This window comes from Panthera onca, chromosome B2 (genome assembly GCF_046562875.1).
Source record: "Panthera onca isolate mPanOnc1 chromosome B2, mPanOnc1 haplotype 2, whole genome shotgun sequence".
In the NCBI taxonomy this organism is placed as follows: domain Eukaryota; kingdom Metazoa; phylum Chordata; class Mammalia; order Carnivora; family Felidae; genus Panthera; species Panthera onca.
In genome coordinates, this window is record NC_138343.1 from 25186973 (window position 1) to 25206812 (window position 19840).

At 46.7% G+C, this 19840-nt stretch overlaps 1 protein-coding gene and 1 long non-coding RNA gene across 3 annotated transcripts in view; one reads left to right on the forward strand and one right to left on the reverse strand.

Moving 5' to 3' along the window:
• Positions 1-19840, forward strand: part of SLC22A23 (solute carrier family 22 member 23) — a 182879-nt gene that overhangs the window by 129556 nt on the left and 33483 nt on the right. For both annotated transcript variants that reach the window (XM_060614927.3, XM_060614928.3), the window contains exon 4: positions 2499-2667. In XM_060614927.3, coding sequence (XP_060470910.1) covers positions 2499-2667 — 169 coding nt within the window. The remainder of the gene's footprint in view (positions 1-2498; positions 2668-19840) is intronic.
• Positions 5287-18451, reverse strand: LOC144616359 (uncharacterized). Its single transcript, XR_013555554.2, has 3 exons — positions 18396-18451; positions 10545-10672; positions 5287-10104 (listed from the first exon to the last, which is right to left on the reverse strand). It is a non-coding gene; the product is annotated as an uncharacterized LOC144616359 (long non-coding RNA).

Genomic DNA, 19840 nt, shown 5'->3' on the forward strand with positions numbered 1-19840 from the left:
CGCTGGCTGTGTGCTGTGCCCACTGTACCAGCAACCCACTGACATGAAGCCATTGTGCTATTTTGACATTATCTCTCTGACTTTGTTTAAAGGTTACCTGGGTGGCCAAGTGCTTCATTTTCTCTTCTGAGGGTACCTGGGTGGCTCAGTCAGTTAAGTGTCCAACTCTTGATATCGGCTCAGGTTATAATCCCATGGTTCATGAGTTTGAGGCCCGCACCAGGCTCTGTGCTGACAGTGCAGAGCCTGCTTAGGATTGCCTCTCTCCTTCTCTCTCTCTCTCTGTCTCTCTCTCTCTCTCTGTCTCTCTCTCTCTCTCTGTCTCTCTCTCTCTCTGTCTCTCTGCCCATCCCCCACTTGTGTGCACATGCACTCTCTCTCTCTCAAAATAAATAAACTTTTTTTTTTTTTTTAAAAAGGTTACCTGGGTGGCAAAGTGCTCCATTTCCTCTTCTGATAAGAGCCTGTGCTGAGCCCAGAGCCATGAATTTACCCTGGCTAATCCCAGTTTCTGGTTTCCATGGCAAATCTATGCATGTGCTTAATAAGTGAAAGCTAGCACGTGCACCAGTTTGCCCTTTCTAAAAAGCCCCTGATCTGTTATTTTTAAGAACAGAAATGCCATGTCTGGAGCGAATACCTGAGTCCCACCAGAAGTGATCTTTAAGTGAGCCTGATCTGTGCATGTGGAAAGAAAGAGCATCACAGTAAATGGCCAGGAGAGGGATGCTTAATCCTGTTTTCTTAATTAAATGGCAAAAAGTCCTTTATAAGCTACATTCAGTGAGGCCAGGTTTCTCACTCACTGGTAACTGCAATGATGGTCTGTTTGTGGTGGAGCAGGAATGGAAACGTTGATGACTTTGTTCTTCTTTCCTTGTAGTCGAGCCAGTGTGGATATTGGCCGGCATGATGTCCTATCCTTGTTAGGGCTGATTCTGTCCTTGTGGCCAACTGTAATTTGTCTGTTTTCCCCTCAAACCTGCTCCCCCTCATGTTGCCTTTCGATCTGCTACCTCAGCTCTGGTCTCTAGACAACCAGCAGAAGGGGTGTAGCAACCGATCTACAAACAATCTTTGAATAGAGACACATAAAAAGTATTCTCTCCTGAGAGTCTTTCCGCTTTTTTAAAAAGTCATTTTAACTCTACTTTGGGGGCACCTGGGTGGGTCAGTTGGTTAAACATCCAACTTCAGCTCAGGTCATGATCTCTTGGTTCGTGGGTTCAAGCCCCATGTCAGGCTCTGTGCTGAGGGTTCAGAGCCTGGAGCCTGCTTCAGATTCTGTGTATGTGTGTCTCTCTCCCTCTCTCTCTCTCTCTCCCCCCTCCCCACACTCTCTCTGTCTCTCTCAAAAATAAACATTAAAAATATATATACTTTTTAAAAAGTCAGCTTTGAGGAATACTGCATATTGTACAAGACTAACAAGCAAACACACATGTTCTGTAAGGGAAATGTAGAAAACCCGGCTCCCATTCTAGCCCTGAGGACCTTGATATAGGAATTTACATACTAATCTGTACTGGCTGGCACTTGGATGCTACCATTTAAGCTTTGTGACCCTCTTTTTTAGGTCAAATTAAGAGCATAGATTCTTTTGCAAACAAGGGGGAGCATGGTGCCCCCCACCTTCAGTAGACAGTTATTGAAGGCAGACAGTGGTGTTGTTTTGAAGCTATGAAGATGAACCAGATTTGCCTCTGTCAGAGGAGCTGACTATCTAATAGGGACAGAGGAAGGGTAGTGGGACACACCCATGTCATCATGGGCTACAGAATTCCAGTATGGAGGAGGAGATACTACATGGTCCATATCTGCTTTATTGATTGTTTTTTGTGGGTTTTTTTTTTCTTTTTTTTGTTTTTGTTTTTGTTTTGTTTTTTTTGGTCTTGTTCAAATAGATTAGTTGTGATGCAGCTTGGTCTGTGTTGGTCTCACAAGTGTGAGTAGGTTGCCCGGAGTTCTGAACTCCGAAGGAGCACTAGAGTCGGGGCCAGAAGGAGGGATGGTGCAGGTGGGTGGGAGTGAGCAGGTGCTCTGTGCAGAGGTTGAGGGGGTCCCCTAATATGGCATCATGAGGGGAAGGAATGGGAGCACATGAGCCTCAGAGGGATCCTGCCTTACAACAAGCTCAGTAACATCCAGAGAGCAGAGGAAGTAGAATTGTGTGATACAAATACTATCCCCATACAAAGCAGCGTTTCCTAGTTTCTGGGCTGGGGCCACTCTGAATTACAGCGTTCTTTTGCCACTGACTTGCTCTGTGACCTCGAGCAATGATCGCTCCCTTCCCAGTTCAGGCCTCAGCTCATCCAGCTGTAAAAACAAGGATCTCAACATTGACATACGATGTAGGGCTCTCACGGAGTCCAGCAAATAAATACGATTTTATAGTTGTTGGCTGTTTGAGAAGTGCACTGACCATGGTGCACCCGTGGCTCCTCCAGGCTACGGGTCAGGGCGCTCACATCTCTCTTGTCCCTTCTGTGTTCCAGGAATAGAGCTGTGCCCCCCTGGAAAACGGTTCATGATCACGATGGTGGCGAGCTTCGTGGCCATGGCGGGGCAGTTCCTCATGCCCGGGCTGGCCGCCCTGTGCCGGGACTGGCAGGTCCTGCAGGCCCTCATCATCTGCCCCTTCCTCCTCATGCTGCTCTATTGGTCGTGAGTATCCTCCCCACAGGCATCACCGCCTGGTACATCTGCAAATGCTTTCTGAAGGGCGCATCCCCTGGGGAGGAGACACATGAAGCAAACGACTGGGGTCCCACAGTGCCCCGGCTTCTTGCCGGTTTCAGCTTGTGCTTTTTTGTGTGTGTGAGGGAATTTTCCTCTTTTATGAAATTTCATTTTTTAAACACTTTATCTTGGGAAATGTTGAAACATACACAAAAGTAGACAGAAGAGGGGAGTGAGTTCCCAGGTGCCCTTCACCCAGCTCCAGGAACCTGCCCTCTATCAGTCTGCTCGGACTCCTGCTTGCTGGGTTCTTTTGACACGATTTTTATGAATTGATTTGCAAAGGGTGGGTTCTTGTATTGGAAGGGGTAAAATACGGAGATGTTCAAGGAGTGATTTAGGAAAGCCCCCTTATCACTTCCAGATTAGGGATGGGCAGAGAGACTATGGCCCATGGACCAAATCTGGCTTGCCATCTGTTTGGGGAAATAAAGTTTTATTGGAGCACAGCCTGCCCACATGTTTGCATAAGTGTCATCATCTCTGGCTGTTTTCACGCTATAGTGGCAGAGTTGAGTATGTTCCACAGACAAAGTGGCCTACAAAGCGGAATATATACCCTCTGCTCCTTTACGGAAGAAGTTTGCCCGCCCCTGCCCTAGATGAGTCCACTTGGACTTTTCGAACCATGTGTGACTTTGGCTTTTGGCTGGGGTGACTGTAGGCGGGAAACAACTGAACACACAGGGCCAGGGGGTCTGACCTGGGCAACCAGATTTTTAAAAACATCGATGTTTATCAATTGGCTGAACAGCCGAGGTCGAAAAACCCCACTTGTGAATAGAAAGATGTTTAGGGGAAAAATGATTGTTTGGCCTTTTTTATAAATAACTCTTTTCTTTCTTTCCCGGCCCCTCCCAGCCCCTCTTCATGCCAACAGTCACTTCACACCCTTAGTGCGAGACACTGTAGTATGGATAACGCGTACTGTGCTGTGTTGCTCTTGTTTAGTCACTGACGAAAACCAAATTTCTGGCAAGAGGTCAGTTGTGTCATAGCTTTCAGGAGCAGAGAGGGCTGCTCATCAGGCTTCCTTTTCTAAGGTGCCAGGGAGGGGAAGAAAGCACCTACCTTTTAACTTCACGGTGCTGGGCCCTGGCCCCACCCTGCGGGTAGGTCCTGCGGCAGAGAAACCGTTGGGTGAGGGCACAGGTGCATTTTCCTCCAGAGCCCAGCTCTTGCTCGCTAGATCAGGAGAGCCTCAGCAGCAGGCAGCTGGCGGTAACAGATGAAAAAAGGCCACCTGCCGGGGAGCCACGCATCAGGGGCCAAAACTGCGCCTGTCTCCTCTGCTTCTCTCCCCACGCTTCCTCCAGCCTTGCCAGCCCGCTGGGGTTGGACATCACACCCCCTCCCGCGGGAGCTGTGCATATTTCAGGACATCCTGCTCCCTCCAGCAGGGTCGCAAGAGGCAAAGAATGAAATCGTTTCCCAAAGCAGGATGGAGTAGGCAGTTCTTCCTTTTAATCTTCTATGCAAGTCCTTCCTGTTCCTTCCCTTGGTGCATCTAGAGTTTGTTTCACTTGTTTTGGAATTCAAGGGCATTGATTTATTTAACAAATGCTTATACCGTGTTTGCTCCATGTCAGACACAAATTGCAAGCGCTGTACAAATAGTAGATTATTCAGTCTTTGTGTTTCATCACCCCATTGTACAGATGACAAAACTGAGGTCTCCCAGCTGGCCCTTGAACCCAGGCCTCTCTTAACCACACGCAGCGCGGCCTCCTGTCTTCCCTGTGCTTCTGTCTCTTGTCTCTGACCACTGGAAACCCTCGCTCTGTGAGGTCTGGCATCATCTCAGCCACCTCCTCTCACTATAGCCCCAAGGGCCCCCAGGGCTGTCTGCCAGCCCCTGGGGGACTGGACAAGGTAGGCACAGCCTCTCAGAGGCTCACACTCCCATACAGGAAGATGGGGTTGTCCCCACCACCTCTAGGCTTTTAGGACACCTGGCAGGGGAAAAACGGCAGGAAAGGGTTTCCTGGAATACGTCTATGGACCTGACCCACATGGTAAAGGACTGGGGGTTTCGCTTATCATATTTTATCTCTTATTTAAATTTAAAAAGTATATCAAGGTTTAATGACAGGTAGGACATTCGTGTATTTAAATATGTTATAAAACCTAAGGAAAAAAATCCTTTAAAACTCACAAATGTAAAAATAAAACTTTATAGTGAAAAAGGGCACCCAGGGTAATTTAATAAGTGAGACGTGTGTACACATGAACAGATAGACGGATGGATGTGCCGAGGCACTGACGCCATGTGGTTACAGCTCTGGTGCTGCCCTCTGGGGTAGACCAGCTCTACCCAAATATGTTACCTGCTGCGATCATCACAGTGCAGTAAAACCTTGGTTTGAGAACATAATTTGTTCCAGAAACATGCTTGTGATCCAAAGCACTCATATCTCAAAGTGAATTTCAAGAACCATTGGCTCAGTTGTGATCATGTGATGTTCCATGTCACATACTACTCGTATTGCAAGACATCTCTCACTTGTCAAGTTAAAGTTTATTAGAAATGTTTGCTTGTCCTTCAGAATGCTCACAGAAGAAGTTACTTGCCATCCAAGGTTTTACTGTAATTATTTTTTATTCATATTATTCTCTAAGGGGCTTGGCACATGTTTGACCTACAAGTGCTCATAAATATTAGCTACTTTATGACTGCGATTGTATCACTTCTTCATATGCATGGAAACTAGGGTGTAGCCAGGGGCAGGGTAAAGAAATCACTGGTGAGGGACATATTCCACCTTTGTCTATAGCCTTGAAAGTCTCCGTAAGAATCATGGTCTTTTTATCGCCTGCCACCCTTCCTCCCACCTGCTGCGGTAGGAAGTTCCTCACTCCTGAAGCCTCCATAGTTAGACAGGATGAAGTGGGCTGCTGGGGAGTGGACAGAGCTGCAGCACCAACTAGCAAGGCCAGCTGTTGATGACAAAATGTTGAAAGCCTCTCGCTTTCCTTTTAATGAGCAAGTATATATGGTGGGTACCCAGGGTGCTCTCAGTACCTCTAAGAACAGATGCAGAAGCAGGTGTGTAAACAAGGACCATAAGCCAAACTGCATAACACAACATCACCAAGACGTAGGGTCTTGGCTTGGGAGCAGTAAGACAAAGGATGGAGGTTGGCCAGAAGGGATTCTGTGGTCCAGATGGTGGGCTGAACTGACAGGGACCCTCCAAACACACACCCAAGGCTGGCTAAGACCCTGCACCAACCAAATATGTACACAGTGCTGAGTTCCAGTGCCAGAAAGGGGAACTCCCGGGGCCCAGACCAAGGAGAATGTTCGAGCAGGAGTGGACACAGACACAGCCTGCATGGCACATGAGCCAGAAAGAAGCTCAGAGAGCTTGAGGTGTAATACCTGCATTGAGGGCTGGAGCTGAGATCTCAGGCCCTTTCTGCACTTCGAACTGAGCTCCTTGAATGAATCCAGGCCTCCAAACCGTGCTGTTCTAATAACAGGATTAGAAAGTCTTTTCCCATCATAGGGACTCCCCTCCAAAGGTGGCTGACACCTTGGACTGTGGGCATAAATGATCCACCCTTACGACAGTGGAGCCTTGAAGTCTTGCACCACACGTGACTATGGGTTCCAAATTTCAACCGTTCTCCAAGATTGAGAAATAAGAACCAGTGAAGCTCGTTGGACCCTCTGGGTCCAGAATAAAACCTCCCCTGGAAAATCACTGGAGCCAGATACTCAAGACTCACGTAGAAGAAAATTTTCACCAAGGATGAACTCACAGCCAAAATTCACAGGGTCCACAGGAATCCATTAGGAGGGCCCAGAACTATAAATGGAGAAGTTTGCATCTCAGGAACTCTAGGAAATACAGCAATCTGAAAGAGAAGTGGATTCAAATAATTTATTAAAGTAGTTACTACCACCTCATGCCAAATTCTGTCCTAGATACTAAGGGTTCTAGAGAGGACCCAGACATGTGAGCAAAAATCTCATTTGAAACATACATTACAGTGGGTTATATGGGGGTGGGAGGGAGGCCAGAGACCATAAGCCCATAAACAAGCAAATAATATTCTTCAAAGAACCACCACTATGTCTATGAAACCAAGCGGTAGGTAGAGAGGAACAGTGGTCAGGATGGCGTCTCTGAGGGAGTGACATTCAGGCTGACACGTAAGGAAAGGATCAAAGAGAGGAAGTCACACAAGGTTCTGGGTGAGAAAACAGGCAAATGGGAACAGCAGGGCAAAATCTGGCTTCCACTGGAAAAGGAAGAAGACCATTGGGGCTGAGAACAAAGGACAAGCTCAGACACACAACGGGGTTGTCTTCAGCATGATTGGGTTTGTTCTAAAAGCCATGAAAACACGTCAAGGTTTAAGCCAGGGAGGAGTGTGCTCTGGTCGGTGCTGTGAGAAAGTCTCTTGGTGACCGAGGGGAGGATGGCCACTGCCACGGGGCCAGGAGTCTGCACCGGGGGCAGGCAGGTTGCTCACCTGGAGAGGCCTGACTCCAGGTGTGTTTGGGAGTAGCCCCAGTTAGGGGTGCTGCTGGGCCTATGAGGGCAAAGAGCAGTGCCTCGGGCTGTTTCCTGGGGTGGAGAGACAGGGCTCTCTGTGGTGTGGAGGCCCCACCAGGGACTGGAGCATGGATTCCTATCCTGAGGGCAGAGCTCAGAGAGTACATGCCCAGAAACAAGGTGACCAGCTGGGGGGAGCTTCAAAAAGGGATGGTTTGATCCTGAGGGTAGTGGGATGGAGAGCTCAGCCATGATTGAAAGCCAGCCCGATTGGAAGTGTACGTTTTTTATTAGCCAGGTGTGGGGTGAGGCTAGCAGATCAGGAGATGACCTCCACAAAGAAGACAGGTTGTTACTCTCTGTTCCCTAGAGAAGGGGGCACACCACATCCCAGGGGCCCCACAGGAAAGCACCAGCTGGTCAGGAGGCAGAAGGAGGGAGGGGAACATGGGCAAGAGCCTTCACTGTGGTTTCAGACAGAAGAAAGGGGTGAGGAAGGGTAGGCAGGCTCCAGGTTAGCTATTTGGAGTAATTTCTGCAGGCTGTGGGGCTCAGGGGCTGCCCCTGGTTGTCTGGCATCTGGCCCTGGGGCGATCAGAGCAGATGGACAGCGGCTGGAGTGTGAGAGCCACAGAGGAGGTGGTGGGGGTTGTGGGCTCTGATTGGTTGGTTTGTATCTGAAAGGTGTGCAGGTGAATTATTGGCTATCCCTAAGAATTGGCTGACCCTGGGAGGGGCAGTCTTTCCTCCCAGAAACATCAGAAAACATAGAAAATAAAAGGGCATGATTAATACACGGCCGTACAGCAGCTACAGGGTTACAGAATGCTCTCGAATGAAGTGAGCCCAGGACTAGAGAAGCCAGTCAGGAAGAGGTGGCAGCAGCAGAGGCATGATGTGCCTGGGGACCAGACAGAGTTTGACAGGGGGTGTGGTGAGGACAGGTGAATTCTGGGGAGGATGTGGCGTGTGCATGATTTGTGCCCCACCAAGTGGAGCCAAGATAGGAGTTTGATGTCACTTCATGAGCTGCCTGGGGATGCTCATACCTCCCAGGTCCAGGCAGGACCCACTGCAGTTGGCCTGCAGGCTTAGGTGAAGGGAGAGCTTCACTGGTGGCCCAGGAGAAGGAAAGGATGTGCTTGCTTGGGAGCTGGTATTCCAGCATGCTTCACAGAGTCATATTTAGGCACATTGTTGTGAAGCAAAAACAGAGGAGGGGATTCTGTGAATATTTCTTATCTGAATGAAAATCCTGTCAGAGGTAGTGGGTAAATCCACTGGCGGATGCCAGTGCCTGAAGCCAAGATCCACACTGCCTTTGTCCCTCAGGACACTAAGACCAAATAGAAGTGCTTCCTTAGTCATTTTTCTTGGGCATTCATTATCACTTAAGTCAGAGCAGTAGAGCTTCCATGCTAATCTAGAAGGAAATCCTATCGATCCATCCTTTTTCCAGAAGAAATGTGGAATTCTTCCAGGGTCACAGAAAACAAATGGAGGCAGGGGGCAGAGGCGCAGATTCAGTAGCCAAAATACTAGAGGAAGGGAGAATCTAAGAGAGCATCTGCTTGGATGTGGAAGTGGCCAGTGACCCCAGAGTGGAAGAAGGGGCTGGTTGGAAGGGCTTCTGCTTTCTGATTGCACAGTGTGTAAAAGGTGTCCCTTCCAGGTGGCTGCAGCCTGCTCCAGGACACACAGCTCGGGGACAGGGTGCCCTTCTCGGCCAGGAGCCCTTGTGGGGGGCAGGGTGTTTGGGGCTCCAGGTCTGTGATAAGTGAGAACATCTAAGAAAACCACAGGGTGGAAAATCAGGAAGGCGATACACAGAACAGGTGGCACCTGGCCTTCTGGGTGGGTCTCGTAGAAGAATGACACAGGAGTGAGAAGGTGGTGGACAGGGCACCCACATGGTGTCTATATAAAGTGGAGGAAACAGCACCAAGTATGGATTCCAAGAGATGATGAAGATGTTACTGCCTCTCTTCCAAGATGTCAGTACGTGACATCACCATGCCTTAACATGTAAATTAGTGATGCTGGGTATGGGTGATTATTTGTAAAAACAAGTGTATGCATGTCAGCTTTGGACCCGGCATGTGCTGGGGAACACTTGTGATACCAGTTCAGTAAGGTCCCCATGAGTGCTGTCATTGCAACATGAGGACATGAGCAGAACATGAGTGTCAGGGTATCCTCATGAACATGGCAGACACCATCCTAACTCTTGGAACAGCTCGGCAAGGGAGGGAAACATCACATTTCACATCTCGAGCCTCCTTTGTGGCAGAGGCACAGTAATATATACTGATTTGAACATATCTTCAGATTTTAGGAACACACTTTTCCCGAGATCAGCTGCAAGCTTCTCTGTGTGTGGCACTATATTAACCATTAACCCTTGGATTAGGTTGGTGGGATTATTCCTGGTTTTAGCTGGGGAAACCAGGGCATTTAGAAAGCTTCACCAGAACACTCAGAAGTGTGAGAAAGTCATTAAAAGCTGGCTTCTGAACATCAGTGGTTCTTGTTATGTGGTCCCTGGACCAGCATCATCATCACCACCTGGGAACGCATTAGAAACACAGATTCTCAGATGCCACCCCAGGCATACTGACTGGGTCAGAAGGTCTAGGGTGGGGTGCAGTTCTGTGGTTTAAGAAGCCCTCCAGGGGATGCTGATGAGTGCTCAAGGTCGAGAAGTATGATGGATGTATCATAGAAGAAAAAGCCAGATGTCCTGCACAAGGACTGAGGAACCTGGTGCTCCCCAGATAAAGGTGGTGTTGAGGCGTGAGGGAAGATCTGAGTCAGCTGTGGAGAAGCCACACGTCTTGTAGGAAGAGGTTTCTCGGCTCTGTAGGGAAAGAAAACAGATGCCATCCTTGAGGATCAGTGAGATATCATGCAAGACCTGGCTGTCCAATCCAATTCCACTGTGGAGAGCAAATTTGTCTCGTCATCTCAGACAGCAGATGTCATAGGTATTCCTGCAACTGATGAAAGAAGGCAAAAACTCTGGGTGCCGGATCTAACACTTTTATCCGTACTATGCAAACATAAACCTATACACAAGTATGTTTGGGAGTCTTAAATTACAGCCTGTGATCAAGGTTAATGGGAAGGAAAGGTTTCTCCCACCTTGCTTACCTGCCCTCTGAGCAGGCTGCTTTGGGGCATCTTCCTGTGAGTTTCTACCTTCAAATGCAGGAGAGCATTGCATACAGTTTTCTCTTGCTCTCTTCCAAGACTGTTAGCCAAGTACCGAGTTAGGACGGATTCTCATCTTGGACTCACCTAATGCGTGTTTTGCATGAGCTGCTTCGAGAAAGAACAGATATGTTGGAGAGTGCTTTGTTCAGTGGGAGTTTCATCCTGACGAGAGAAAAAGTGCTGTTGGCAATCCGTGTGATCATCAAAAGCATCTGGGAAAGCAATAAGAAGATAATAAACCGTATGGGAAATAATGAGGAAATTAGAGATGGATCAAGCAGCACTGAATAACACGGAGAATAAGTAATAGTATCAATTCCCCAAATGAAAGATAAACCTTGAGACAGAGGAAATTAGAGCACGCTGTCATAAGGAACTCACAGGGTAGAGGAGTAAAACAATTAAAAAACCCTTAGGAAAAAAGAATGTGCTAAAAGGGATTTTAATTTTTAAAAATTTCGAGAAAAAAAACCCATTGTAAAACATTTAAATGGCCTCAGGTTAGATAAGTATCCAGCATAAAAATTTACTAACAATTCCAATATGTAAATGGTCCTAAATATCATTGGCTCTTTTGAATATCATCAGAAATATTTTGGCCAGAATAATTCCACTTCTTTTTTAAGTTTTTTATTTTGAGAGAGTGCGTGAAGCAGGGGAAGGGCAGATAGAGAGAGAGAAAAAAAATCCCAAGCAGGCTCCACACTGTCAGCACAGAGCCCAACGTGGGGCTTGAACTCATGAACCATGAGATCATGACCTGAGCCAAAATCGAGTCAGATATTCAACTGACTAAGCCACCCAAGCGCCCCCAGAATAATTCCAAGTTTTAACATATCTGGAAGGTTTGCTCCTATCCAGGTGCTGCCCAGCATTTTCAATAATTTGGTCCCTTAACTCCTCTCCCTAATCCTCTGAGGTAGGGACCAGGATGGCCTCCAGTACAGGTGGAGAAACTGAGGTACAGGGATATTTGCAGCTTGCCTTGAGGTCCTAGTACTCGTACCTGGAGCCAGGATATAAAAACCTGCAGGCAACCCGGAGCCAGGATGAGGACCACAAGCCTCTTGGCTCAGTCATACGTGCAGTGGTGCTGCTGGGCCCCAGGGATAGGACCGAAAATGTCAGGCAGATGAGCAGAGCCCTGGCCCACCGAGAGCAACATGCACCAGGCACAGAGCAACACTTCTCACCAGAGGAGTCTTCTCTTCTAGTTCCTCTTTTTATATTTGTTTAACATTTACAAAAGTATTCCTTTTTTAAAAAAAAAATTTTTAATGTTTATTTTCGAGAGAGACAGATCATGAGTAGAAGAGGGACAGAGAGAGAGAGAGAGAGAGAGAGAGACACAGAATCCAAAGCAGGCTGCAGGCTCTGAGCTGTCAGCACAGAGCCTGACGTGGGGCTGGAACTCAAGAACCGTGAGATGATGACCTGAGCTGAAGTCAGATGTTTAATCAACTGAGCCACTCAGGTGCCCCACAAAGCATTTTTTAAAATCATTGGGTTATCAGTACCTTCCTTAATGGGGGGCTCAATAAAAATTTGTTAAATTGATGAATTAATTTTGCTTCTTGTCATTGTTAAAATTATTTCAAAAGACCCTTAAATTTTTTTTTTAATGTTTACTTTTTAGAGAGCGGCGGGGGCAGGGGGGGCAGTGTGCAAGTGGAGGAAGGGCAGAAAAAAGGGGGGACAGAGGATACAAAGAGGCTCTGTGCTGACAGCAGAGAGCCCGATGTGGAATTTGAACCCACGGAGTGTGATCATGACCTGAGCCGAAGTCAGACGGACGCTCAACCAACTGAGCCACGCAGGCACCCTGACCCTTTAGATTAAATTTTATACACAGATACATAAATATATTCATTCCAGCGATTATCAGTCTTTTTTCTTGCCCACACACACTTGAGGGACCCAACACTTTCTTCCATCAAAAACAGTTTTATTTCAGAAGGGGGTCAAAGTACCACATGCTGAAAACTCTATTACTGGTAAAATAAGGGCCGCAGGGCTCCCTGCACAGCAGGAGGGAAACAGAATTCAGTTATACCAACAGTAAAGTCACTAGAGAAAATGCTTGCCTCAAAGGAAAGTGTAAGAGGTAAATCATAAAAGGCATATAGCCTCTGGGAGCTTGAAAATGTGCAATAATTATTTTTACAGGTTATCAGACAGTTAATTTGGGGAGACTTCTAGGAAATTTAAAGCCAAAAAAAATTACTCAAATCCCATTTGTCTACCAGTTATCCAGATGGCGAGAAGATTAGGTAATACTTACCAAGGCAAGCGTGTAAATAAAAATGGTAGCCCACATTTCGATCGTAACAATTGAATGAGCAATTAAAGGGGAGATCAAAATGTTCTCTGACTTGGTGTTTGGGGATTTGCTAATGGCATGGAATTTTAGGGAACCCTCAGGCAAGAGGCTGCCCATTTTTAACTTGTGAGTTGTGCAGAGATTATGTAAAATAATAGGAACCCCTGTGGTCAACAAAACCACTTCCTCTTCAAAGTGGAGAAAGCCTGGTGAACATGGCAACAAGTGATCCTTAAAAACCACGTGCTGTGCCAGAGGATATAGCCTCTGCTCTAAAAGCCAGTGTTACCAACTCCTTTGTCCCACTGTCCCCACAGCTGGAATGTGCTGCAACATTCCGTCTCACTACCCTGTGGAAGCTGGGGTGCTTCAGGCCAGCTGGAGGAGCACTGAGCCTTGGAACCAGGCAGACCTCGGGGGGTCAGTGTGTGCACGCGTGTGCATATACATGCATGCACGTGTGTCTTTTGTGGGAGTGGTGGGGTCAGACGGCTGGGAGCAGGCAGAAAGCAGGTAGATGGCCTCCCAGTGACAGATGTCTAGTGATAGCTGCTAAGCGGTTGCCCCCCGGACTGCTGGCAAGTGTCCACGTGGACAGGAACACAGAATGAGGCCAAGGGGCCCAGCCCCGTCAGCTGGCCACTCTAGCAAAGTACATGCCTGGTGCTACGAAGTGGGGGTTCCAGACAGAGCAGGATGACCTCACTCAGTCTCAGAGACTGTTTCTGAGGGTGAACGTGCTAATAGCAAGAAGCTGCTTTCCAGAGTCAGGTACAAGGTCAGGGTGGAACTGGCAGGGGCCACCCTCGTGATGAGTCCATGAATGTGTGGCCTCCGTGGGCTCCTTTGTCATCAAGATAGGACCCAGAAGGACAGAAGCAGACTCTGGGGAGAAGGTTGACAGGACTCCCTGGACAGACTGCTACGACAGAGGTGCCAATAAAATTCCAGTTAGAAGCAGGTGCCGCATAAACCCTCTGTTGCTTCTGCCTACTTCTCTCCTCCAGTTGTTTTCCAACATCACAGTTTTTTTAGTGTGATTTGCAAAAATGCCTGCCAAATTAATTCCCCCTGTAGCATTATGTTTTGAATGCCCTGGGTGCCTTATACTTTCTGTGGCCTCATAATTGCTTACATGGATAAATTAGTAAAAGGAGCTGGAGAAAGAGAATATAAAGAGGGAGAATGTGGAAAAAATCAACCCAGGTACACTCAAGGCTACAGAATCTTTTTAGGTGAATTCCAAGCATTCATCTGTTTAGAACGTGAGCTGAAGGATGTTTTCAATTTATCACAACTGTTAAGTATTCCGGGGTTGCTTATTTAAAAGGCTAGCTCTAAAGACATTTTAGTTACTGACTTCATTCTGCTTGGCAAAAACCTAAAGCAGTGTTAGAATTTGTACAGTGCATTGCCCTGATCAGTATCTTTTTTAACTTTCAGAAGAAGGCAACAGTCACCATTAGCCCCATGAAATAAATCTAGAGAATGTTGGTGCCTGGTAAGGCCTTGGTGTCATTCCATACCCCCCACTCCATTCTGTAGATACAGAGAAACTGAGGTCTGGAGGGTGATGTGACTTTCCCAAGGTCACAAAGCTAGTATATAAACACAGGGTTCCTGATGTATTTCCTCTATAATTTTTCTGTAACAGAAGAATTATGGCTCTTAGGTGGATACCATTTTGGAAAACATTAGAGACACAAAGTTCTGAGTTTATTTGACAGATAATTAAGTGGAAAGGCCATGTAATTATGAAAGAATTATATTCTACAAAGAGATTTATATGAAGAGTTTATTTGTCTCAGGAAAACTTTGGGGTTTAACCATCCTAAAAGCCAATTTTTATTTGATTTCATGATACTCATCCCTTCTCACTTAATTACTAAGTTTAACTCAAATCATGATTTAAAGTTTTGTTTAAAAAGAGCTCATTTATATTCACTTGCTATCCCCTGAATTGAACTGACTTAATTTTATATATATACATACATATATGTACCTATGTACACACATGTGTATGCATACATACATATACACATGTGCATATGTATATACATGTGTGTACATATGTATATATGTGTGTGTATAAATATATATCAGACAGAACTAAAGTTTTAAAAAAATCCAAGTGAAAGCTTGTTTACAGGAACCAAGCTTATATTATTATAAGAGCTTTGGACCAGAAACTTAAGATATTCTCCCAATTTGTAACTCATTCAATTCTAGACTTTGATTTTATTTTTTTTAATTTTGAGAACCTTTTCAGGATTTTATGTGATAACTTGGTGATAATCTGAAGTACCAACAGCTACAATTACCTCTAAATCAGAAGTACCCTTAGTACAGTCTGAGATTTTTTTTTTTTCACATACACATTCAGGGAAACTTGACTTCTACAAAGCCTTTCATGACCCTTGTGTCCTTCCCTCTACATTGGATGGCCTACCTGCTGTAAGCTTTTACCTGTAAGGTGTCTGTTAAATGACATGTTTTTCTCTGCTGGCAGGTTGATCATGCCCCGTATACATTTATTCCATGAATGATGTAATGTTGTACTTGACAGTGTGAAGACATACCTCTCCACGTGTATCGCCCTAAAATTAATACTTGAAGATAAAATTAATAAGAGTATTAGCTGTTAATCTTAGTAACCTCTGTCCTATATTTCCTTTATGAATAAATATTCTAGGACAGTAATTTAAAGAGTATAGACATGCTTTTAATGTAGAGAATTGCCAAGTTGGCATCTCATCAGAGCTGGTGTTAAATGTATTAGGAAGAAGACAGCCTAGATAGTATACTTGTCTGTGTCAGGTTCTCCAATTGGGTAGAAGAAATATGTGGTTTTATCTTTAAATGTGAAAGAAAAATACTGACTTCATAGTATTAGGAAAGGATCACAGTATTGAGTTTTAATTACTGATTCTACTGAGTGACTACACAGGTTACAAAGACCAACGTGCGAAAACAGGTCAATGAATGTAAATCAGATGGGTTTATGACTTAGCCAAATAACAGAGAAAGCAGGAATGAAGGCAAAGATAGGAAAGTGTATCAGAAACAACACATGACTGTTAAATCATAAGAGTCTTGTGGTCTGAAAAGCATGTGGTGAATTGGGGTTGCTGGAGAAGCAGATAGGGTTCTCCTTGTCTGAATTGCACACAGACACACAGCTTTGAAGAACAACCACCTCATAGTATCAATTAGGCAAACACAGAAAATTTATCCGCCTATGATGACGTGGTAATATCAGTTGTGACGCTATTGGGAAAATAAGGTTTATGAAAATAAATTTTCCATATACCTCTTTAAGAGTTAACATTTTAGGGGCACCTGGGTGGCTCAGTCAGTTGAGCATCTGACTTCGGCTCATGAGTTTGGGCTCTGTGCTGACAGCTCAGAGCCTGGAGCCTGCTTCAGATTCTGTGTCTCCCTCTCTCTCTCTCTGCCTCTCCCCTGCTCGAGCTCTGTCTCTCTCTTTCAAAAATAAATAAACATTAAAAAAATTTTTTTAAAGAGTCAACACTTCATTGTAGCTATTTGGTGGGCATCTTTCTTTTAAAAGTTTTTTTTAATGTTTATTTATTTTTGGGACAAAGAACACGAGTTGGGGAGGGGCAGAGAGACAGAGAGGGAGACACAGAATCTGAAACAGGCTCTAGGCTCTGAGCTGTCAGCACAGAGCCCGACACAGGGCTTGAACTCATGGACCGCGAGATCGTGACCTGAGCCAAAGTCGGACACTTAACCGACTGAGCCACCCAGGCGCCCCTGTAGGCATCTTTCTAAAATAGATTTTCCTGGTTTTGAAGCAATGTGGTAAACAGCATGACATGCAGAAAATTACACTGATCTAGAGGTCTAAAGATCAAGTTCCAGGTCTGACCCTGCCACTGATGTTACCCTTTTCCCCCAGGAGGGCATGGCAGGGGCTCAGCCCATGTGCTTGCCCTGAGGAGCTGCATTAAGTGCAAATGAGAGACACCCCCCTCAGACTCTGCGGTTTATTTTTGTAACTTTGCCTTTTCTTGGTGGGTGATGAGAGGGTTTGCGTCATGGCACTAGGCACATCTGTGTTATGGTGGGATGAGCCTTCACTGCACCTTGATCAAGGTTGGAACATCTGTGTTTTCCCATGTTGGCTGCTGTCCTGCTGTCTTTCCCAAGCCGGTGTGCACCCTCTGCCCCTTGGCCTGGGGCTGTCTAGACCACAGTTGTCTGAACGGGAGCCTCAGAGTTCTTTGAGGAAAGTCTGTGTTTCAGTGGATGTCCTCTGAAAGCTGCAGGTGATTGAGTCAAAGACCCTTTTCACTTGACTGCTGATTCTTGGCTTTTTGTGGAATAATTGAGGCCACAGGGTGAGTGACCTATAGAACGGTGGTTCTGTCATGTTCCAAGTACATGCTGGAAAATGATGCTGCTCACCTTGTTCTGATGTTGGACCAGCCTTGTGTCAGGTGCCCTCAGCCCACAAGTAGGAAGTTAGTGTAGGTCATATCTAGGACCTGGAGATAGAAACCACTATGCACACATCTGAGGGTGATGCTCTCTGCACCACTGATGTAGTCTGGCAGGAAGGGAATTTTTGAGGGTGAAACTCGTATTTTTCACTGAAAGTGGGGGCAATGCAATACAGCAGAAGAAACACCAAGATCTATCAGTGTACAAGTGCCCAGAGTATGATTGGAAGGATTCGCCCCCACCAGGCAGGTGTATTTGCCCCTGGAGGGGAGGACGACGGGAGGGCGGAGGCCTTCTCGAGGGCACCAGGATTGGGGGAAGGGTTCCAGGAGGGCTGGAATGCTTTAATTTTTTAAGTAGAGAATGGATTTATCTGTGATTTGCTTAATGCAAAATGAATTCCATAGCCCAAGCCTTTGATCCAGTCTCCCCAGCTGTAGTTCGGTGGATGGTGGCCTGCCTATGACTGCCAGGAGGCCATCAGGAGAGCCAGACAGGGCGCTGCCTGTGTCATTCAGGCAGGCACTCGGCAGGTGCCCCGCACCCCCCTCATCATCCATGTGCAGCTCCACCCTCGCCTGTCCCAAATTCTGAAGTGCCCAGCCCCCATCCCATCTTCAGCTACTCAGCATCAGATATTTGATGCTTCTGCAATGAAATGTTTGTACATTCATGAGGAGCTGTGCCTGAGACTCAGAATGCTCGTATCCATTAGGTCTGGTTCTGCCTCTGGTGAGGTCAGGCCAGTTCAGGCTTCATTGCCAAGTGAATTAAATCAGTAAGGTTTTTGGATTTCAGAACCTTTGGGATTCTGAAATTGTGACTGAGGAATCAGGGACCTTCTAACCATCCTGATGTAGCTCGGAGAAGGCCTCAGAACAATCCATCATTTGCCTTGGGGCGAAAGGCCCATCAGACCTGTGATCTTCAGCAGAGGGAGGAGATGTCTGCCTGACAGGGTCCTCCATCCGCCCTTACTGTGCTCTTTGCTCACTTCCTTTGCAGGGTTTAAGACCAGAGCAGGTCGAGTGGAGACTTCAGATTTGCCTACATCCTTCTTGCAGAAGCCCTGGGGTTCATTGAACCACCTGGCTTGGAGCGATCCCAACCTCTCTAGTCATGGGTTCAAATTCACCTCTGTCACTTACCAGCTGTGCAAGCTGGACCATGTGCCTGTACTTTCTTTGCCTCAGTGTCCCCATCTGTAAAAGAGGAATAATAATAATAATAATAATAATAATAATAATAATAACAATACCTCATACTGAGCTTGAAAGAATTAAATGCTTGCAGCTTTTGAAACTTCCTGCTCTGCTCCTGGGGGTTGAGGCAAGCCATTTGCTCCGTGGACACTTCCTTCTTCCGGAGGCACGGCCTCCTCCAGCAGCCATCTGCAAAGCTATCTCCCAGAGAACCCACTGTGGCTTTTCTGCCAGGTTACCTTTCGTGGTAGCAGAAGTCACTCTCACGACCACTTTCTCACCATATCTACACAGGAGGGGACACCAGGCAGACGTGGCCGCCCACTGCCTGCTGTGATCTTTTATTTTTGTTGAAAATGATCAATTTCTCTAAGGTTCAGCTGCATTCCTTCCAGGTCCTGGGCTGTCAGCCGGCTTTTTAATTTGCATGGTGTTATTACATTATGTACTTGTCAGGAGAGATTTCATTAAATTCCCATAACGTGGCCACACTACATGTTATCCAAACTAAAAAGCCATCTCTGGGCTTTCTCAGAGGCCGATGGGCCAACAAGTTCTTTATGACTTTGCAGTAAATTTAAATATGTGGAGGGCATCACAAAACTTCATTATTCCATGCATGTGCGCATCGGGCTTGTGGTTTTCTGGAACACCTGAGGAAGCATCACTAGAACGGTACCTCCTGAGCTGCTGTCACCTAAACACCATCTGGGCATGTGGAGTATGTTTCCTTGCCGCAGCCACTGAGGTTAAGGATGTGGGCTCCTGAGTCAGACTGCCTGGATTCTGATCAAGCTCTGCCACTTAACTAAAGGTCTGGACTTTCTGTGCCTGATTGTCCTTATCTGTGAAATGGGGGTAGTATTACTCTACCCCATCACAAGCTTGACAGAGCTTAGTATGTGGGAAACATGCAGAAGGGTGCCTGGTGGTCATAAATCCAGCCCTAGGGAAGGTGATTTGCAGTGCCATTTGCCATTGGCAGCAGGGTTGGGTGGCTAATGGGAGCTGGCCCATGTTCTCATGCTCAAGTCTCCCCAGAGAGCACTGCTTCTTCACTGCAGGTCCTTCTGGTCAGACGGCCGCCACTCATGAGATTCCAGGGCACTCAGGAGCCTCTGCTGCCTGGGTCCTGCCACTCTCCCTCTCCTCTCTCTTCTCACCTCACCCCCAGCATTCCGTTTTACCAGCTTGCAGCCCCACCCCTCACCAGACACATGCTGTTTCACATCCTGCACCTCTTCTTGGGGTCCTGTCCCCACACCCCTCCCACAGCCATGCTGTAGTACCTGCCCGTCTCCCTAAGGAGCCCAAGCACAGTGCTGCCCAACAGTCTTCCCTGCACCTCCTTTCTACAAGTGCTCACTCTTCTTGGCCCCAGTTGTGTCCCA